Source organism: Gymnoscopelus braueri, assembly GCF_963280865.1.
Source record: "Gymnoscopelus braueri genome assembly, chromosome: 16".
Lineage (NCBI taxonomy): Eukaryota > Metazoa > Chordata > Actinopteri > Myctophiformes > Myctophidae > Gymnoscopelus > Gymnoscopelus braueri.
Genome location: NC_137616.1, coordinates 23,581,833 through 23,605,046, shown reverse-complemented (window position 1 = coordinate 23,605,046; position 23,214 = coordinate 23,581,833). Strand labels below are relative to the sequence as shown.

Sequence of the window (23,214 nt, the reverse complement as noted above, 5' to 3'; positions counted from 1 at the left end):
CACGACACATCGCGAGCTTGTAGATCTGCTATTTCTGGTGAAGATTCGGTGCAGAAAGAAACAACAGCAGAAAAAAGTACAGTTGCAACTCAGGTCCCTTTCACTATAAGACAATTGACGTAGGTCTTCCACTGCAGGTGAATGGCACAGTGGACTGACTGCATGGTTCACTCTGTGTGCAGGGAGGCAGATGAATGGCACAGCTGCCATTCTCTCAATTCAATTAGGAATAGCAGCTCCCATAAATACAATCAATATTCTGGGGAGTGGGGACACACGCCCACACACACCCACAACCCCCCCCCCCCACACACACACGCACGCACACATGACACACAACAACTATAGCAATCAAATTATGGAAAATGTCTGACCAACCTTTTACTTATTCTTAATGCAAGACGTGGCCATATCTATATCTAAAGGCTGATCATAAGTCACATCAGGGACTTAAACACACAGTCAGTCTTATCATCAGTCTCGTGGTGAATTAAATCATTGTGCCCTTCACTGCTACTGGCCTTTGGTGCATGTGTAATCAGTACATTACAGTGTGAAGCATGCTTGTACTCCTGATGAGCATAGTCCGGCAGAAGGACTGCACCTCCTCTGTCATCGGGGAGGAGGTGCACTTTTCCAAGAAGGGCCAAATCAAACAGATATCTGAAATAACGTATTCCCTCTGAGGTTTCGAGCAAGCTGTATAGACAGTGTTTCCCAAACGGTGGGTCGGGACACATTTTTGGGCCACTGACCCGTTTTTATGGGTCGCGAGTATCATTTTTCCTTTCCTACAGTATATATTTTGTTTTTAAATAACTCACAAGATTTGCAAAGAATGCCACCAAAATATCAAACATTTTCATAAATTACAAACAAATGTTAACTTTTTTCCTAAGAATTTAATAAAAAAAAAAGATATAGGCTACTGTATATATAAATATAATGTAAACTTTTAAGAAGCAGTGAAAATAGCAGATCTATAAGCTCACAACGCGTCACATCGCGATGTGTTGTTCATTCATATCCATTCATTCATATTCAAATGAATGAATGAACGAATAAATGAATGAACGAATGAATAAACAAACAAACAAATAAATAAAGCATGGCGGTTGCGTGGAGGTGAGAGAGGTGGGCTTGACTTGTGATCACAATGTCCCCGGTTGGTTGGGAAAGTGAGCGACTAATAGTAGGCCTACTGTGCTCTGCCTCTGAGCAGCACAGTATAGTAGCCTTGTAAATGACTGTGCTGGTAGATGGTCAGCAGGTGCTAGTGTGTGTGTGACAGTCAGGTTGTGTAAGCCTCCCTTCCCCAGCAAACTGTTACCTTGGGGGCTTTCCTTTAAAGCAGTGCTTCTCAAAGTGGGGTCGAGGAACACCCAGGGGTCGTTGAGGGGGTTACAGGGGGTCCCGAGCAAAATGAAGAACAGTTTAACACTTTAACCCTATTTACCTCGGTGTTCAAAAAGAGCCCATCTACAAGCTCTCAACACATTGGTGTGAGCTTGCAGATCAGCAATTTTAATTTTTTTTAATTATTATTGTTTTAATCTTGACATTTAAAATATATATATTTTTTCTTAAATGGTCCCTGGCCAGATTATTTTCAGATGGGGATTCGCAACCAAATACATATAAATGTGCTGGTCCTTATGATATAATGACAATGTTTTGCCTATTATGTAACAAATAAGCACAAATAGCTTATAAAAAGGAAAAGAAAAAAATATATAGACATGCTGGACATTAGAGATTATGAGAGAGATATATCTTTGGTCTGAGATGAGAGAGAGAGGGAGAGAGACACACACACACTCTCCCTCTCTCTCCCTCTCTCCCTCTCCCCCCTTCTCTCTCTCTCTCTCTCTCTCTCTCTCTCTCTCTCTCTCTCTCTCTCTCTCTCGCTCTCTCGCGCTCTCTCTCTCGTATGCCAAAGCGCATGCACGCCTCCTCGTCCCTGCGTAACTGGTGTTGAACGAGGCAACTACACAGACAGTACGCGCTCCTCCGTCCGGAGGAACCCATTGTTTCCTTCCTTTATGTCTGGCTACAGACTACTGTCTGTCTGGGAACAACTGGACAGATTTATAGTGGATCTGGCTCCACTTCGCCTCACGCTGCATCTTCCGCGCGCTCCTGGATAGGAACACGGTGTTCTGACTTCTGAGGATATTTCGCTTGGATTTTATCAACTGGGAGAGACTGAAAAAGACTTTTTTATTGTGTTTTTTTATTTTTGGAGGTAAGGGGAAAGTATCTCTCTATTTAATGCCATGTGGGAAAGAGTAACGTGCCCTGATGGGAGCGTCGGAGTGCTACTACAATAAACCCGACGGTGAGACGGTTGCTTTTGGGAAAGATCTGCCGATGAGGAACAGCAAGGATCAAAGTGCACATGGTGAAGAAGTAAGTGCTCCATCACTCGTTTTGGAAATGCATGGCAGGCAGACTAGAGTGATGAGTGACATGCAGTGTTGCCAGATCCTGCGAGAGAAATAAGCAACCAGGTCTAGGATAACAAGCCCAAAAGAATTAAGCAACTATTGTAGGTATAGGCCTACATGCCACTATTTGAAAACAGGCGATCTAGGCTCACAACACGTCGCATACAGCTTGTAGATCTGATATTTTCAAAAAACTGTTGCAATAAAATGTGGAATATTAGTTTTTGAAACATTCTAACATAAATGCTCCCCTGGGCACAAAACATTGTCATGAAAATATTTGAGAACCACTGATTTCAATAATAATTAAGACATGTGGAAGCAAGCCTAAATAAGCAAATAGGCTACACTTCTTTAGAAACAAGCCCCAAAAAAACGCAACCCGCAACAATTTTTACAAGCAACTTTACAGAAAAAGAAGCCCAAAGTCGCGTATAATAAGCCGACATGGCAACACTGGTGACATGTAAGCGATCAGCCTCCTCACTCCAGCCAGCTGTCCACTGATGCGCTTGTTCAGTACAGGCTGTCAGCTGGAAGATGCTGATGATGAGGGTTATTGATTGTTGTTCATAACAAAAAGGTGGTCAACCCTCTCCTTGGGTGAGTTGGGAAATCAGATAAACACTTGTGTTTTGGTACCATTTGAGTGAAAAATTGAGGAAATTGTCAATTAATCAGAGTGCTGTCCATAAACCAAAATGTTAACCAATTGAAATGGCTGATGCTATCTTTAAGATGTTTATTTGTAAACACCAGTTATATGGAGCCAGTTTATTAAGGCTCCCGGAGTGGTTGTGTAACGCTGTCTGTGTCCTTAGAAAAGGAGGCTTTTTTTAAATGCAAAAGCCACTTATAATTCAGTTGTAGCTGCTCTTATAGCGTGTGAACCATAATGTTTCCTAATTTCAATAACGTTTTCAGCAGTTAACATTGATAATGGAGTATATATGTTACAGGGAAAATGGCATTCCAGGGAAATTGAAAGGGGTACGCTTGTTTTCATGCCCCTCATGCAATTCTGTAGAATCAACGCTAGAGGGCAATGCAAGCCAGACATGAGCCCCACACCACACACGCACGCATGCACAAACCAGCACGCACACACGCATGCGCACACGCGCGCGTGTACACACACATACACACACACACACACTCCAGGGGGCGGGCCTGGCGGGCTATGTTAGTGCAGTGAGTGGCACTTGGGGCAAACGCAGTCCCCACACAACATCATTTACGATTCTGTGCCTATCGGTACATAACTCGGACGGCGCTTAAGTCGACTAGCAGACCATCGCCCGGTCGTCGCGGGCACTCGCGCCTGGAGGCGCTCGGGCGCGACTCCTCGGGCTCAAGGTCTGCTAAGTCGGAGCGCCTTCCGTCATGGTCCAAAACTATACTTTATCAGCGAAAAAAAAGTAGTCCGCGGTTGTTTGAAAAAGTAATGTCCCAAGCTGGAGTCAAACCCCGGCTCCCAGTGGTAGTGGGTGGGGAGTCCAATGATTATCGAAGTGCGCCACTGAGGCTTGTACTAGTGGTGCAAAGTAACAAAGTAGATTTACTCAAGTACAATTTTGAGGTATTCGTACTTTACTTGAGTATTTCTCTCATATTATCCATTTTATTTTCAGCGTTCCCCTAGTGTAGCTTCCTGGTTAGTATGTTGTTGTTGTGGTCGTCGTCCTCGCATCAAAGCCCCGCCTCGCAGCACCGCCCCGTGCCTATAAAACAAGCGCTCCCCTGTCAATTTCCCTGGAATGCCATTTTCCCTGTGACATATATAACACACAAATAAACCTTATATTGTACCAAGTATGGCAAATAGTGTCCAACTTATCAACAATTAAAATGCATGGGGAATAATGAGTTCACAGTGCCAAGAACACTGACACAAATTCCAATGGGAAAAAAAGTCAACTGAAAAACTATTGTGTGGGTTTAGTGATAAATGGCAAGCAGTAATGACCAAGAACTGGGAGCCAAGCTATAATTGTTTTTATGACAACAAATTTTAATTAAGATTTTCAGCAGAACATTATCAAGTGTAACATATTGGAAACGGAGTGAATAGGCTCATTTATTTCCCAAAAAATTAAAGTGGGCTATATAATGTATCATGAATATTTAATAACTCTGGGAGTCAGGTGCTAAATATTGACTCACTGTACCTTGTTTGCTCAACCCTGACTGCAGAAATTACATTCTGTTCGGAGAGATATGGTCCTTGCTGAAATTATGAACGAGTTTCCTAATTTTCTGAATTATGTACAGTATAGTCTATTAAACCCAAGCGTTTCAGAGGCCCATAGGAGATAGATACATCGATAGATCAATTAAGTAGAAGATTATATTACACAACAGGTGTTAAATTCTGTATCTTTACTGTAGCATCTCCAATCTTATTTATTTTCTGGTTCATGAAGTACAACACAATCAGTTATGTGTGCTATAATTTTTTTTTAATGTATTTATTTGTCAAACTTTTTGTCATATACAGTAGATGTCTGATATCCTGTTCCTTGTTTTCGGGAGTGGATGAAGCTTCATGAATCAAGCTGGGAGAAGGATCCTATAATGGACCAAATTACATCTTAAATTATTCATTATAAACTAATAAGTTGGCTGAAATGTAGCTTTTTACATAATATCTGCAATTCTGTTATGGCTGTAGGGAAATCTATAAATCAATATGTCATTGAAATATCTGTAGACCGATACTGGTATTTAGAAGGGGAAAAAAAAATCAGTTGGACAGTGGAGCTAGCAATCCCACAGATTAAAGAGATATTAGTTCAGTGACTGGTGTAAAGAATGTTTACACATGCAAAATGGTTTTCTCAAACTCAACTGCAATAAATCGGAAATCATCATCATCGGCCACCCGCTCTACCCAAGACTTTTCACTCAATATTGATGGCTCCACTGTCACACCCACCACCCATGTCCCCAATCTGTGAATCATTCTCGACCCCACCCTTTCATTCCTCCCCCATGTAAACCAGGTCACCAAAACTGCCTTCTTCCACCTCAAGATTCAAGAATATTGCCCATCTCCGGCCCTCTCTGTCCTTCTCTGCAGCTGAAACACTCATCCATGCTTTCATCACATCCCGCCTCAACTATTGCAACAGTATCCTCAATAAACTTCAAGATGTCCAGAACTCAGCTGCCCGCCTGCTCACCAGTACCCGTTCCAGAGACCATATTACACCAGTCCTCCACAACCTTCACTGGCTCCGGGTCAAACAAAGAATCCACTTCTAAATACTACTCACCACCTATAAGGCACTGAACAATCTGACTCCCCCCTACCTCTTTGACCTCCTCAAACATCATATCCCCTCCCGCTCCCTCAGATCTGGTGATGCCAACCTCCTTGAGGTCCCCAGGACCAAGTACCGTACCTGGGGCGATAGAGCTTTTGCTTTTGCTGCCCTAACCCTGCGGAATGCACTCCCCAATACTCTCAGAGAAGCCCCCACCCTCCAAACCTTCAAAACCGCTCTCAAAACCCAACTCTTCAATGTGGCTTTCCCCTGCTAACTCCACACCCCCCCCATCTCATCATTCCACTGTTTTTATTGTTTTTGTCCTTAGTCTTAGTTGTTTTTCTTTTGTTGTCCCCCATGTAAAGTGTCTTTGGGTACTTAGAAAAGCTCTTAATTAATTAGATAATTAGATATTAGTATTTGAGATATTAGTATTGTTATGTTTCAAGAATACTCTTTTCCTGACATATGTACTATGTTTATGTCAGTGTTTATGTGTAAACATGTGTATGAGACCAGACCGTTATAAATGTATGACAGTGTTGTTTGCCTGAATATGACGGAGCTGTGGAAAGAAAACAAAAAAAAAATACAACAAACTGTTTCTGTACTTACAGTGGCCGCACCTGATCTTCTTGATCCACAGTCTGCCACCCACAACTCCAAGCCACGCCTCTCTTTCTCGGCCAAGCCGCTAGTGCTGCACGTCCCAGAGGACGAGTATGAGAGCAGGATGACTCTGAGGTGGAAGACTGTGCCGGCCATCTTCTGCCTGGTAGTGGTCTACCTCATCATCGGGGCCATGGTGTTCCGAGCACTGGAACAGACGCACGAGAGTTCCCAGAAACTGGCCATCCTTGCAGAGAAGCTGGACTTTTTAGCTGTGCACGCCTGTGTCAACTCCTCGGAACTGGAGGACCTGGTCAAGGTTGGTTTAAAGTAACAACACCGCACTGAATAATCATGAGTTATATACTGTTCTTCTCCACACATCCGCTGTTCCTGAAGCCTGGCAGGAGTTGCTTTTCTGTCAGACAGTCAGACAGACAGACAGACAGACAGACAGACAGACAGTTAGATAGATTGTTAGATAGATATACAGTAGGTATATATATATATATATATATATATATATATATATATATATATATATATATATATATATATATATATATATATAGCACCTGATGAAGCCAACGCGGCGAAATGCGTCGTGCTAATAAAGCCTAAAAATGAAGCATTAACTGAGTCTTGAGTCCATCATCATTGGGAGTGTGCGGTTCCTTCCAAAGAGAAGCAGAGGGAAGGTTTATTTCTTTTCATATGCATCCTCTTGCCAAACCAGCACCTCTACCCTGGATGTGCACGAGAGCTACCTGTTTATATATGTATATATATATATATATATATATATATATATATATATATATATATATATATATATATATATATATATATATATATATATATTATTGCCTTTGCCCATTAGTATGTAATATTTAGTCAAAGAAGATGCTGTAATCTGAACCATATCCCAGGATTAATCATATCATCAAGTGTGATCATCAGATCATAACTTGTTGATCCCCACAGGCTAATCTCAAGCACACTGATCCACCAACTGAATTTTCTTGCTTGGGAGGGTTTATGGATTTGAAGGGAACTTGTTGTGGGTGATGATGAAACGCATCCCCTCTTGGGGATTTCAAGTAGTATATTGGACGGCTTGATTAAAGCAGTCTTCAAAATGGATTGCGGGCAATGATTACATCTCTAATGTGTTCTCCTCCTCCTCAACTGAAAGGTCCTGGAGTATAATAATACTGTAGGTTATATCAATCTGATCAATCTGCTGCCAGATTGGGTTCCCCCCCAGCACACTTACAGAGTGATAGTAGCCCCCCCCCCCCCCCCTTCTGGATATTGAGGCTGTTAAAATCTGCAAGACATTGGGGAAGGTTGGAATCTATTAATGAAGTGAAATTTAATTAACAAGCTTGTATTTCTTTTGTTAATCATTAATCAACAGGGAGTTAATTGTGTGTGTAATTCCAAGTCCATTTGGTTATTTGTTAAAAATAACTAGAAAAAAGCCCCCATCGGGGGTTTGTCTCCTTTATACGTGAAAGCCCCCTGAGATTCATTTGTAAAGTAAATTAGAAGTCATTATCAGACCAAAATGTACTCTGCAACTTTTTTATTTGTCCTCAAAACATGGGTGTCAGGTTGTGTAGCAATTTAAAGCATTTGTAGAAATATGGGGCCTTAAATGTAATAAGTGAAATTATTTGTATTTGGCCCCTTATTTATAAAACTACAGGTTCGGGCCGCTACGCGGCCTGGTGGCCTGGCCCGCACATCAGAGACAGAGACAGTTGAGATTAGTTGTTTGTAATTTTTGGAGTTTATTTGGAATAAGAGTAAACATTTTATTGTGAAAGAGTTAACTGGAAGTGGTATTCAGTCTCACTCCGTCTGTGGTCACAACCTAAAAGTTCGCTGGTACGTGTTTGTGAGCAACAGAGGCAAAATATGGGCCAAATAACGGATACTGAACAATTGAAAGTACACTATCCAAAGGCTCCGGGTATGATAGATCTTTAGGCCGAAATGTGGTGGAAATTGGAGACGTGGTCTGGCAGGACATAGCTAGATCGTAGCAGAGACAATAAATAACTCAAATAATACGATGGAAACGATAAGACGGAAACGGAAACGATAATACCGCCCACGGAAGTCGGACCACTAGCGGATTTTGAATACAGATAAAACTAGAAACTAGTCTCCGCCAGGTCAGGTAGGTTATTGTGGCCTCCTGGTGGCGCCATAATAGGCCAATGTGAAAAGGGTGCCATTTCTTCTTAGGCCTTTCACGGCCTAAGAATTTCATGGATTTGAGCATTTTGTTCAAAAAATTGATTTTGTTAAATTAGACCTGCTGGTGGCGCTATAACAGGCCAAAGTGAAAAGGGTGGCATTTCTTCCTCGGCCTAGTGGGAATGTGCGTGCAAAATTTCGCGGAAATTGCACTTATGAGGCATTTTGTTCAAAACGGACCAATCCTGCAAACTTTGGAAGCCAATGATAGCCAATTAGGATGGTATATGAAATATCGGACACATCCGTCTTGATCACATGACTGTAGAGATACTGTGTACTGATTTGCGTGATGGACAGAATCTGAAGGAGTAATAGCAAAAAAAATGTTTTACAAAAGTCAGCCTCCTGGTGGCACTCTAAAAGGCAGATGTGAAAAATGCAGGGCAAAGGTTTTTCCTTGGCCTCTAGGGAGTGTGCGTGCAAAGGGTGCAGGTATAGGTAAAAACGTGAATCGGCCTGTTATAGCACCACCATGAGGCTGATTTGAAAATTTTCAAGTGGCATTTCTTAGTGGGAATGTGCGTGCAAACTTTCATGGAAATCGCACACTGCGATCATGATTTGAGATATTTTGTTCAAAACGAACCAATCCTGCAAACTTTGGAAGCCAATCTTTAGCCTGGTAAACCCTCCCTCCGGAAATCTCATTTCCATTTGATTTTAGGAGTGAGTCTGGCCTGATCGCCCATTCTGCAATATTGGCTGTGGGCTGGAGTTGGGCGGGAGTAATACCGTTGACTGACAACCCCTTCAGCCAATGATCGTTGTTCCCCTTCAGCCAATAGAGCATCGCAGTTCCCGCCCACTTCCTGGTTTTTCCTGGTGCCGGAAGGAAAAACTCAATGCATTTTTCCCATTGACATTTCCAAAAATATTTATATCAATTAATTTAAGCCTAGAATCAAGCCATCCAGGGTCCTGGTGAATCATGACCATAAAACGTTTTTTTCTGTGATTTATTTTATTTTATATTTAATTATATGATATACTATATTTAATAAATACCCTTTGTTTTCCGTTTAAAAAAAAATTATAATCACGGAATCAAACGTTTTATGGTCATGATTCACCAGGACCCTGGATGGCTTGATTCTATGCTTAAATTAATTGATATAAATATTTTTGGAAATGTCAATGGGAAAAATGCATTGAGTATTTTGCGGTGGAACCCGGAAGGGGCGGGAACTGCGATGCTCTATCAGCAGTTCACCAGACTAATGTGACGCAACAGGACTTTTGAGACGGCCATGCCCAAAATAGGTTGCCTTATTCGGATACATGCGTGTCACTGCCCGCCCCTGCCGTTTCTCTACATTTTTATTTTTAAATAGGCTCTGTCATGATTAATTGACCACATATATGAAGTTAAACAACTAAATTCTATCCAAACGATATCTTAAAACTGAATTCCGTGCCTCAAAAAAGAAGTTTGAGAGCGTTTTAAAACCGAAAGTAAAAAGTGTAACTGGCCACAGAAACAATGGCGGATCGTTCCATTTTTGTCGGCTGCACTCGGTCCCATTCGGGCTCACTCGGACTCGCCACCTGATTGGCCAACTGTCGCTGTCAATCACAGAACGATGTGCGACGACGCTGATAGGCTCGTCCATTTGGTTTACGGGCTAGAAACGCCCAGACAAGCCTTCAGGCCAGACTCCTTCCTGAAATCAAATGGAAATGAATGAGATTTCCGGAGGGAGGGTTTACCAGGCTAGCCAATCTTAGCCAATCAGGATGGAATATGGAAAATCTGACAGATCTTTGTTGATCACATGACTAGCCTGGCATTGCCAGACAGATGATATGGATTCACTCACACGTTCCTCCACTGTATCAGTCTGGACTTCAGCCCATAGTATGAGAAATCAGAAAATGACCGGGCCAATCAGGGGCTGATTTTCACTGTTGAACGGACAGCAGTTGAAGCGGCACTCTAAAATAAAGGATGCAAGACTGGCTCAGATACAAAACTATATACTCATGTACCTTTGTATGTCGCAGGGCTTTCTCTGGCTAGGTGGGAATGGGAGTCCAATAAAAACGTCCATACAGAGGATAGCGCAGCGCACACACATCGTGGCGCATCATGTAACCCTAGTCTGGTGCGAGTGGCTGCTTCTTCAGTGGTAGTCGCCCCACCGCCCCCTCTCATTCAGTTCTCTCAGAGGTAATTTAGTGCATCCAAACGTCCTCGTCAGTTCAATAATGTAAACATGTTTATTTGATTGCTGAAAGCCCCAAAACAGTGTTCAAAGGAGTTGAATAGGCAATGTTAATGAATTCCGCAGTTTTTATTAAAGTAGTAGGCTACCTAGTAGGTGTAAGTTTAAGTCATTGTCTCCGCCAGGCCGAAAGGCATGGCGAGAGAGTATGTTTTACCCCCTGTCTGTCCGTCCGTCCGTCCGTCCGTGTGTCCGTGTGTCCGTCATTCTGTCTGTGTACAGCTAATCTCCGGCACCGTTGGCTTGCTCACAGTGAAACTGTGCACACACACTCCCTGGATGCCACAGCAGAACCTCTGCCCCAAATTTTTCACATGGGCATTTTATAGCGCCATCAGGAGGCCGATTTGTGCAAAACATATTTTTTGACAGTACTCCTACAGATTTTGTCCAAAAATCCCGCAAATCGGTACACAGTATCTCTATAGTCATTAAACGAAACGGGTCTTTCACATTTTTCATATTCCATCCTGATTGGCTAAAAATGTCTTCCAAAGTTTGTAGGAGTGGTCTGTTTTGAACAAAATGCCTCAAATCATGAACACAGCATGCAATTTCCTTGAAATTGTCCACGCATATTTCCACTATGCCCAGGAAGAAATGCCACTTGAACATTTTCAAATCAGCCTCATGGTGGCGCTATAACAGGCCGATTCGTGTTTTTACCTATAACTGCACCGATCTGTGTAAAACTTTGTAAGTGCACTCCCTAGAGGTCAAGGAAAAACCTTTGCCCTGCATTTTTCACATCTGCCTTTTATAGCGCCACCAGGAGGCCGACTTATGTAAAACAATTTTTTTTTATATTACTCCTTCCGATTTTATCAAAATTTCACGCACATCGGTACACATGATCTCTATAGTCATGTGATCAAGACGGATGTGTTTGATTTTTCATATTCCATCCTGATTGGCTAAGATTGACATCTAAAGTTTGCAGTAGTGGCTTGTTTTGAACAAAATGCCGCAAATCATGAACGCAGCGTCCGATTGCGGTCAAACTTTACACGCACATTCTCACTATGTTGAGGAGCAAATGTCACCCTTTTAACATTGGCCTGTTATAGCGCCACCAGCAGGTCTAATTTAGCAAAACAATTTTTTTTAACAAAATGCCTCAAATCATGAATGCAGTGTCTGATTGCCGTGCAAGGCCTAAGAAGAAATGGCACCCTTTTCACATTGGCCTATTATAGCACTCCAGGAGGCCACAATAACCTACCTGACCTGGCGGAGACCTGTGCTCCGAGGAGCACTTTTTCTAGTTATACAATGTATTGATGTTGTCTGTGAGTTCCACTTCCTGCATGCAGTGGAAGAGCAGACTGGGATCACATATGAATGGGAGGGGTTGTAGAAGAAGGCTGTAGCCTCCTCCATTCATTTTTAAAATTGGGCCAAGGAAGGGGCATGAATATACATGAATTAGATCTGTCAATAATGTAGGCTGTGTTTTGATTTATAAGCTGTACTATTGTGGATTCGCTGGCTAATCAACTCAAAAATGTTACTGGCCAAGTGTGAAAGTGAACATTGTTTTAATGTACATTATGTTCTTTTTACTGAATTCGCTCCATATCGCCAGGATTTTGTTAGAGTGAATTTATGGCAACCAATGTTCTAGCTTATCTTTATTTTCCCACTGGTGGAGAATTGTTTTGCAGCCACCAATCACATAAAAACAGGATTAAAACAAAGACAACATCAACGGAATAAATTACAACGGTAGTACAGGGAAATAGAAATTCATAGCAATTACAAAATGTGCAAGTTTGCAAATGTGTTTGTATACAAGGTAGTGCAAGGAATGAGTGCTATTAGCATAAAGAAGAGACAAGTTCTGAAACGTCAACCTGGGGGCTATACAGTAGCTCAAACTCCCTATGGAGTGGATGGTCCTGGCATTTCATTATAGCATTAGTCCTCCTAAGGAACTGCCTGTTATAAATGTACAAACGTTTGGCACGACTGACCCATAAGATCTTGCTGACCATTTTAACATAATTGGACAGATTCAGGTTTCCAAACCAATAATACAAAAGGTTAAAACAGATAACAGATACAATTAAACTTCTGTCAAAGAGTGTCATTATCTCAGTAGAAATGTTAACCACTTGAACCCTAGCATCCCTATTCTGGGGTGAAGAGCTAGTGTAGAAGGAAATGCTAAAGGGTCTAGTATAGAACCCTGGGGGACCCGGTCAACTAAGGCCTTGACTACACGTTTATGAATATTTTTCTAAACCGTCATTTTCGACTCGTACAGACAGTATATGGATATTTATACATATTGATTGATACATATCTGAACAGATATTTTCGATCTCCTAAAAAATATATATATACTGTCCACTCAACCTTGGTTTAAAAATCTCATACACACATAAAGGCAGAAACGCATTGAACCCGGGAGCGCATTTCCAATCAGCTGCAGATCAGCGCTTCTGTGTTAAATTTGGCACAAGCTGTCTGCAACCCACATTTAGCGCGCCAAAGTTGTGAACTAAGTAATATTGGGTGCAGCAGACGCCTTTTCTCACAGGTGAAGTGGTGCAGTTGATGCAACAATGCTAAGTTGTGGACTTTTAGTTCTAACAGTACCACCAACCAAAGTTAAACGACCTGGTATATATCCGCCATTATTGTTGTTGTTTCCTGACACATGCTCATTACAAAAAGCAAGATTGTGATGTCATTATTTCTCAGAGGCTCCGTTTTACATGGGTACACTGTTTCACAGAAAACATTTAAATATTTAATATATACGTTTTTTTTTAAATAATTTTTCAATAATCTCTGTTTAAGTGTCTGAAAACGCTGTTTACATGTGGATGAGGCCTAGAGGAAAGAAATGTACATTTTGAGAAATATCCATTCTAGTGTGGATAGGGCCTAAGTGGTTTACATTTTTCTCTGAAACATACTTTGCTGAACCTAGACCTAGTGTTAACATGCGATTCAATGCGAGTCTGAACACAGTTTTGTATCAAGAGCGTTGCACAAATATTTGTAGTTATCCACTAGATAATAGGCAGGGGGCTTGGTTGTGACTTTCTGAAATCAATGTCCATGTCTTTCATTTTTGACACATACTGTAAAAATGGAGGAAAGACTCATCATCCCACGTACCAAGCCAATCATCCACCATCTGTCATCCACCACCAACCCACTATCCTGTTCTTCCCCTTCAAGAAAGCTATTACAGAAATATCAGCAAACTTTAAACTGTGGCTGTTCTTATAGTTGCAGCTGTGGCACTCATTAGGGTACAAGCAGTGGTGGAAGAAGTAGGCCAACTCACATCACTCAAGTTTCAATTACGCAATGTAGAAATACTGGCCTCAAAATATACTGAAAATTGGAAATACTTTAGGAAAGATTGAGAGATTGAGAGAGCAATGTTGACTCTCACACACTAAGTTAAAAAGTCATAAAGTCCATTATTCATCCAATCAATTTAGGGTTGAGTTTAAAATGACAAGTTATACTCTCTGGACGGTATTGAACGTCGAAGAGAAATCAATAACTAAAGCCTGTCCATGGATATTTTACTGAATTGACATCTAACTCCTCCTTTAAAAAGAGGACAGATATACATCCCAGTCTGCCACAGTCTGGAAACTCACCTCTTCCACCTCACCCCCTAGCACTCCCCATTCCTTGTCATAATGCTGTGTTATGTTAGATAGTCATATACAGTTTGTATCTGACTATATATAAGAATGTTATTTACCTACTGTAGCATGTTGTTTAGTGTTTCCCAAACACTGGGTCGGGACCCATTTTTGGGTCACAGACCAGTCGTGAGTAAATATCCCATTTTCTATTTCCTATAAAAAAAATCATCTTTAAAAAATCTAAACGTTTTTACAAATAAAAAGAAATAAAAGAAATAAAATCTAAATGAATTGAAACATTCAACAAAAAAAGACATTAAAAAAAATCGATGTACAAGCTCACAACGTGTTTCATTGCGACGTGTTATGAGCTTGTAGATCGGCTATTTTCACTATTTTTGAAATAGGGCTTAAGTTATTCATTCATAATGTATTACATGTCTCAGCTGAAAAGGTTTGGGATCCCCTGGTTTAGACAGACGCTAGGTTTGATCTTTACCTGGTATCCTAGTTACTTTGTAGCAATTTATTGTTTTCTTTTCACTCTATTTACTTGACCATATAACCTGTCATTTATTGACTACTGTTCATGCCACTTACTCTGACCTTGCAAGTCTTTGTAAGTCTCTTTGGATACGTGCGTCTGTTAAATGCTTTATTGTAAATTGAGAATTCTAATCTTGGCTGGCTACCGGGACAATACTGGAATGCTTCCAAAGCTTGGAAACCTTCTGCTGATTAAGTGATTGTGTAAACATCATTCTAAAGGATGCTACAGAGCTGGTCTGCACACGTTTTCGGTACCTGACCACAGATGTTATCAGGACTCTTACCTGAAGAGGTTTCCCACTCTCTTCACATCAATCTTAAATGCTGGAGAGGCATGTGCTCTTTTCTCTTATCTCATGCATCAGTGCAGTAAAATCATTATGTTTTCACCAGCCAGGTGTTTATCAGAATTAAAACTACCCAGAGCAAAGCCTCTGCTGCCCTTATCTTGTAATCCTCATATTAAATGCGTTCAAAGCTCTCTTTAAGTTGCTATTGCTGAAAGCCTTTTTATTTCAGCCCTAAACTTCCTTAATTCACTCTCTGTAATGATGCTGCATAGCTCCAATGAACTGCAGCGGCAAATGAGGTATCTACTGTACGTTTATATATCTATGGTAATGGCTAGCGAGGATGATCGCTGAGAAGACATAATAAAGAATAGGCAAGGTAGGAGACCCAGAGACAGAGTCTGGAGTCAGGCTGTGCAGCTGTAGGTAAAAACAAAATACAAGTTTGCACACTGTTAGCTCCCTTCAATTTGGCACCACCTGAGTGAGTGATGTTTCGAGCACACTGCTTTTCTTCAGACTATGTGGTTAGCTGTACGCACAGGGAAACATGCAAGAATAGTGACAGGACAGTAACTTGAATTGTAGCGTGACTGACTGAATCAACAGTCTATGATCTGACTGACAGCGTGTTGGAAACTGAACTTGTGCCTTTATGGCAGGCTGATCATGATATAGGGGCAGCTGGGGGTGGCGGGGGGGTGTAGGCAGAGGTGGTGGAGTGTGACAATAAGCCCCCTTATGAGCCATAGATCTAGTTTTGTTGCAACATGCTGGGCAGGTGATATGTTGTTGATTAAAAATGATCAAGGATTTACTTTTTTTTAATTTAATGATTAATATCTCCTATTCATCAGGAGAGATGGATTGCAATTTCTGTAAAAGTGGTCTCAGCAGCAGATTTGGCATCAGCCTTGGGGTTAGAGCTCGTACCATTACCAGAATTTAATGATAATTAAAAAATATTGCTACATACAGTAACTGCCGATTCTGAAGTTGTCAAACAAGTCAAATAATTGGGGTGAATGTAAACAACAGTAACAAAGAGTAGAGGTAGAAGAGGCTTACACCTGTACAGACAATAGGGTTGGCCAAATGGAGACATTTTATTAACCTTACCGATTAATTAATCGATAACCGTTAAGAAAAAAAAATGAAAAAATAATAATATATATATATATATTTTTTTTTAAGGGCCAAAATACATTTTATTTCAAAGGGCCAAGTCTACACAGTTTGTTTTGTGTCTCCAGCAGAGTTTCTCTATCTCTCTCTGGAAGAGGTTGCACATGAACTCTGCAGCCGCACTGAGGCGCTCCAACACAAACAATACCAATACAAAGACGAGGAAGAAGAAGAAAAAAGTGGAAGTTACGTGTGGTTACAGGTGTCGACTTAGCCAAAAAACAATTCAAAAACATTTTTGGCCCTAAAAAAAAGATTAATCGTTAGTCGTTAGTATTAATCGGTGGCCGATTTCTTAACGGTTAACGGTTAACGGTTACCGGTTGGCCATCCCTAACAGACAACAGCTGTATGTTGCTTGTACATAGTCAGTAACATTACTGCACCAGTGACATTTACACAGAACCATTGGCAGTGGACCATGTAAAAAATTACCAGAACTGTCAAGCCTTCACTTTCTAATGTGAGCTAATTTGCTCTGTTTAGCACTCTCATCTTGTTATTGGGGAAAGGATTAGTCTGGTGAGAGCAGCTGCCAAGGTTTGCTTTGAAATTATACTGTTGCCTGAAATGGAGTCATAGTTAAGACCCTTTAGTGTTAATTTAACTCTGAGAGTGTACAAATGAGTCCATTCGGTTACATTTGTACTCTAAATAGATACCCCCCCCCCCCCCCCACCGCACCCCGGCATTTAGCGGCAATTAGTGGGCCTGGTTGGTCCCTCGTCTCCTCCTGTTCAGCGTGGCAAGGCTATCGTGGCTAACCCCTCTCACCCCCTCCATGAGGAGATAGTGGGGCGAGTGAGCATGAGAGGCAATGATAGATTTATCATTCCCCGGCAAAGTAACGGTAGACTTGGTCTATCCTTTGTGCCGGTAGCCATGAGGTTATATAATGACGTACACCGTCGCTCCGCTCAGTCCATACTTAGACTCATAACTCTGGAGTAACATTTATTCTGAGCAATCTGAGGACAATACCGTACTGATGCTGACTGTGTCGTTTGCAGGGATACAGTTTGTATTATTGTCTCCGCCAGGCCGAAAGGCATGGCGAGAGAGTATGTTTTACCCCCTGTCCGTCCGTCCGTCCGTCCGTCCGTCCGTCCGTCCGTCCGTCCGTCTGTGGACAGCTAATCTCCCGCACCGTTGGCTTGATCGCAGCGAAACTGTGCACACACACTCCCTGGATGCCAATTCAGAACCTCTGCCCCAATGTTTTCACATGGCCCTGTTATAGCGCCACCAGGGGGCCGCTTTTTGCAAAACAAGTTTTTTCACAGTACTCCTACAGATTTTTTCCAAACGTCACGCAAATCGGTACACAGTATCTCTATAGTCAATAAACGAAAGGCTCTTTCAGATTTTTCATATTCCATCCTGATTGGCTAAAAATGGCTTCCAAAGTTTGCAGGACTGCTCCATTTTGAACGAAATGCCTCAAATTATGAACACAGCATGCAATTTCCGTGAAACTTTGCGCGCACATTCCCACTATGCCGAGGAAGAAATGCCACTTGAGATTTTTCTAATGAGCCTCATGGTGGCGCTATAACAGCCCCATTAATGTTTTTACCTATAACTGCACCAATCTGTGTAAAACGTTGTATGCGCACTCTCTAGAGGTCAAGGAAAAACCTTTGCCCTGCATTTTTCACATCTGCCTTTTATAGCGCCACCAGGTGGCCGACTTATCTAAAACATATTTCTTTACATTACTCCTTCCGATTTTATCCAAATTTCACGCAAATCGGTACACATGATCTCAATAGTCATGTGATCAAGACGGATTGGTTTAATTTTTCATATTCCATTCCGATTGGCTAAGATTCACATCTAAAGTTTGCAGTAGTGGCCCGTTTTGAACAAAATGCTGTCAATCATGAACGCAGCGTCCGATTGCGGTCAAACTTTGCATGCACATTCACACTATGTTGAGGAACAAATGCTACCCTTTTAACATTTGCCTGTTATAGCGCCACCAGCAGGTCTAATTTAGCAAAACACATTTTTTGAACAAAATGCCTCAAATCATGAATGCAGTGTCCGATTGCCGTGCAAGGCCTAAGAAGAAATGGCACCCTTTTCACATTGGCCTATTATAGCGCCAACAAGAGGCCACAATAACCTACCTGACCTGGCGGAGACCTGTGCTCCGAGGACCACTTTTTCTAGTTATCAGTGCATTCTTTTCCTCACTGACACTGTGGGGTTACACTGTAAGTGGGGTTACTGTACTGTAGGCTACTGATGTATATTGCTTATAGTGTAATGATACTGTGACTGTACAGTATATATTTATTTTTTACCTTCTGTTTCTGCATACTGTATCTGGTATTTACTGTTGTATATTTATATTTAATACCTCTGCTCATAGCTGTATGTACTTTTTCCTCTGCATCTTTACTCTAACTGCTACTGTATGCCTCTGGCAACTGAATTTCCCCCATGGGATATATAAAAGGTCTACCTACAGTAGATCTACCTATTGTGCAAGTAACCTTTTGTGCAGCTCCTCAGGATTCTTAGTTTGAATGCAGTTTTTGTTGTGGGCTCGCGAGCACACTATAGATGTCCTCACTATTTATTTATTATTCTCCCCAAAACTTTGGCACCGAACTACTCCTACATACTTACACCTAGAAACACCATTCAAACAACATGTTCAGCTTACCGTGGAGTCAAAGAGAGCACTGCCTAGGACCTTGACTGAAGTTGTACTTTTATATTTCATTTTTGGCTTGAAGCGAGCCCACATTGTACAATATTTTCTAGTTTTATTTAGTTTTTGTGTTCTGTTTTTTGTTCTTTTTTTGTTTTAGTTTTTTGACATTGTCCTCATTGGGCTCTGATAGCCGCAGGCAAAAATCTCTTTCTGCGCCTTGAGATACCTCCAGCTTTCCATTCTGCATCTTCAGAAACAGTCCGCTACTGGGAAGGTGTTTGTCCTTCATAATAATCGTATGCATCCTGCAGGAATGGGAGAGAGCTTCCCTGTGTTGCGCTCGGCTGATCTCTCCACCTTCCGCAGCACTCGCATATTCTGGGAAGAGCTATTCCCATACCATAATAGAGATGGCCCCTGTCATGATGCTCTAGGTTGTAGCAGAGTAGAAAGATTTCAGGACCTTCTCTGAGACCTTGACCTTCTTTGCCACAGTGCATTCTCCCAGTCAGGTCCTCAGTGATGTGCACCCCGGGGTACTTGAAGCAGGTGCCCCCGTTCATCAGGACGGCCATGTAAGACCTCTGCCTCTGCTGAAGTCCACGATCATCTCCTTGGTCAGTGTTAACGTTAGTAGCAATATTATTCAGGATTTGCAGTTTACATGGCTTTATATTACACATTTGCAAAAGTAAGAAATGGAACAATTAAATAATTAGAGTCAGTGCTTTTTGTCCAAAGTTATCTGGTAATGTGTGTTAACCATGGCTAACCATATTTTAACGCCCGTTAAAGTACTTTTAACTTACTTGCTTGACCAAGTAAGTAACACCAGACTTGAATGGCTCGGACTACACTATACCGGTGCTGTCGGGTAAAGTAAATTCATAAGTTTAATGCCCTATTTTATACTGCATCGTAAAGTTTCACACAAAAGTAGCGAAAATAACTCACAACACAGCACATTGAAAAAAATCTGAAGAATTTCATAAATGTGAATGCCCAAAACAGGGACGACAGGTAGGAAGTGGTTAAGTCTGTCAAAAAGTATTAACGCTTGTGACAAAATGATAACTACATTGGAACCATTGGAATGCAGGTTCTCTTTTTTGCCCTACAGAAGCAATATGTAAAATCCATGAGTCCAGAAGTCCTTCAGGTGCATGCATCATGTATTATTTTTCTGATGATTTATTGATGCACACACAGCCCCAACACTTGGGTGGTGCCCCCACCCACTTTCACTATAACACACACACACACACACACACACACACACACACACACACACACACACACACACACACACACACACACACACACACACACCACACACACACACACACACACACACACACACACACACACATGCGCATGCACACACGCACGCACACCTTTGGCATGCTCCCAATGATCAAAAGCCAATGCTTCGAACTGAGCCGAGGACTGAGAAGAGACGTTCCCTCAAAGGGAGCAATTAAAAGAGTGTGTGAAGTGGAAAGCTCAGATGTGGGAATTCGTCTCTCCTCATGTCTAATCGTTTATCTCGGCCAAGAGACAGGCTTCAGATTATCCCATCTTATCATTTTTTCACGGTCGCATCGAGTTGAATTCCAGAATTCTGCATTAGTATGCCCGCTTATAGGCCGGGAAACAAAGAAGCTGACAGAGCCATGCGTGTCTGACTGTGTGTTTTTCTGAATTAGCTTATTTCAGGAGGTCAAAAACTATTTAAGGGGTTTCTTTATACGTGTGTGTGTGTGTGTGTGTGTGTGTGTGTGTCTGTGTGTGTGTGTGTGTGTGTGTGTGTGTGTGTGTGTGTGTGTGTGTGTGTGTGTGTGTGTGTGTGTGTGTGTGTGTGTGTGTGTGTGTGTGTGTGTGTGTGCGACTTGTATTAACCCATTAAGAGCGGGAACGCATCTGTGTGTCATTTTTAGATTTCTTTGGCTATTCAAAAATATCAGATATACAAACTTGTAGATCTGCTATTTTTGAAAAATCGTTAACATTTGTGCAAATCCTTGAATATATATATTTTTTAAAGCAAAAGTTTGTAAAATATTTTGTTCCAGGGACCCCCCAGAAGCAAAAATGTCACAGTTTTTCCAAAAATAGCAGATCTACAAGCTGCTGCGCTACGAGCTTGTATATCTGCTATTTTTGAATAGCCAAAGAAATCCTAAAATGACACAGATGCTTTTGCGGTCTTAAAGGGTTAAGTGTGAGTGTCTGTTTGCTTTTTAATGAGTACTGTTGTTGTGTTGTCAACCTGAGTGGATGACTTACATTAGCATCATGCTACAGTATACTGCAGTTATTCATGACCCCTCCTCCACTCGTTATGCTAATCTCATCTCATCAAGCCTCATTCCTCCAGCCAGTGGCCTCTCATGTCACAGGTCTAGCTGGGTGTCACTACATTATCGCCCTCGCTCCACTGTGTTTTCCATCCATTATTTGGCAATTTCTGCTTTCACGCACACTACCCTTGTAGCCTAATCACATCCAACAGTCTCAGGGTTGCACACAGGTTAATGGAGAGTACTCTATCCCCGTTTGCCGGGCTTGATGAATCGAAACGGACAGCTCCCTGACTTTGTAACGACCCCAAGTTGCTGTGTGCCCGGAGTGTACTGTAGGTGGTGTGACGCTAAATTATGCTTCCCCTGTCCTACTGTTAATAAAGTGTGTGTGTGTGTGTGTGTGTGTGTGTGTGTGTGTGTGTGTGTGTGTGTGTGTGCGTGCGTGCGTGCGTGCGTGCGTGCGTGCGTGCGTGCGTGCGTGCGTGCGTGCGTGCGTGCGTGCGTGCGTGCGTGCGTGCGTGCGTGTGTACACTTGTGTTGCTATACTTGTGAGGGCCAAATGTCCCCACAGGTATACAACAGATTTGAGAAATAGACACTTGTGAGAACAATTTTGTCCTGGTTCAAAAGAGAAATGGTTAGGCAATTAGAGGCTAGGTTTAGTGGTTGGGGTTTAGAGTTATGCCGGATTTATACTTAGTTACGCACTGGTGTCACACACTGAAAGAGAAAATGGCAGATGTCCTCACAAGTATAGTAATCCAAACGTGTGTGCATGTATGCATGCTGGTTCAGGACCATGGACAGCGATGTATGCTGTTCATTTTATTTTCCTGCCATGTTGATTTGTAATATGAAAAATAATAGAACTGATTAAAAGGAGCCAGAGCCCTCCACGGCCGCTACAAATTGTCACATTTATTCAAGTGCACTACTAGTTAGCAATCATTTTCTTCTTTTTAGCCAACTTTTTAGCAACCTATACAATCACCCTGCCTGATGCAGAACAAGAAAGAAAGCACCAAGCATAGTTATGACATCTGCACAAACCACGGATAATATTACAGATGACAGCAGGGTGGGTGTTACTATAGTCACACACCGCCATGATATTGCTGCTGAGTCACGGAAAGTCAATTACTGCTGACAGGTAGTGGACAGATACCGTACCTCTGTGCCACCTGAGCGCCGACAACCATCATTTTTAGAACTCTCAAATGAGGTTGCAATGCTAATACTCACGAGTCACTTGAAGGAGAAAACCGTACATTATATTTGTGTCCAACGTTTTAATAAATGAAAAAATAAAAGCTGCCACTGGCAAACAAATAAAATGTTTTTTTTCCCCCAATTTTTTGCTGTCTCCTCTGTAGCAGAAGCTTGTTCTCCTGATATGTCAAAACATATTTCCGCCGTGCAACGAAATATGAAATAGGGCTCAAGTGGTTACGTTGAATTATAAAAGATAAATGAACACTCAGGGTGTTTGCAGTAGACCATCAATCATCGTCCCCTCAGTCTTCCATCCAACAGTTAATTGCTGACTATAGTGTGGACCTACAATACACATGCTGGTGTAATAAGAAAAGAGGAATCACATTTGCAAGGGTTGCAAAACATATTCTCCCCTGTTCTCAGGAGAATACGACAGAAAGCCACTGGATTTGCCAATGATGAGTAATGCTGCGCTCACTTCACACTAGCAGCAACAAAAGCTACATTGTAGCCGAGTCGCTGTTTAAGTGTTCTTCAAGCCACACTGCGTAAAATTAAAAGTTTACAGAGCA

The 23,214-nt window shown here is 41.8% G+C and overlaps 1 protein-coding gene across 1 annotated transcript in view; it reads left to right on the top strand.

The window, feature by feature from the left end:
- Nucleotides 1-2,301: 2,301 nt before the first annotated feature.
- Nucleotides 2,302-23,214, top strand: part of LOC308102884 (potassium channel subfamily K member 2-like) — a gene marked incomplete at both ends in the record, with an annotated part of 41,344 nt that continues 20,431 nt past the window's right edge. The window contains 3 exons of the mRNA XM_080452739.1: nucleotides 2,302-2,338; nucleotides 5,527-5,631; nucleotides 6,334-6,644. Of these exons, the coding sequence (XP_080308865.1) occupies nucleotides 2,302-2,338; nucleotides 5,527-5,631; nucleotides 6,334-6,644 (453 nt within the window). The remainder of the gene's footprint in view (nucleotides 2,339-5,526; nucleotides 5,632-6,333; nucleotides 6,645-23,214) is intronic.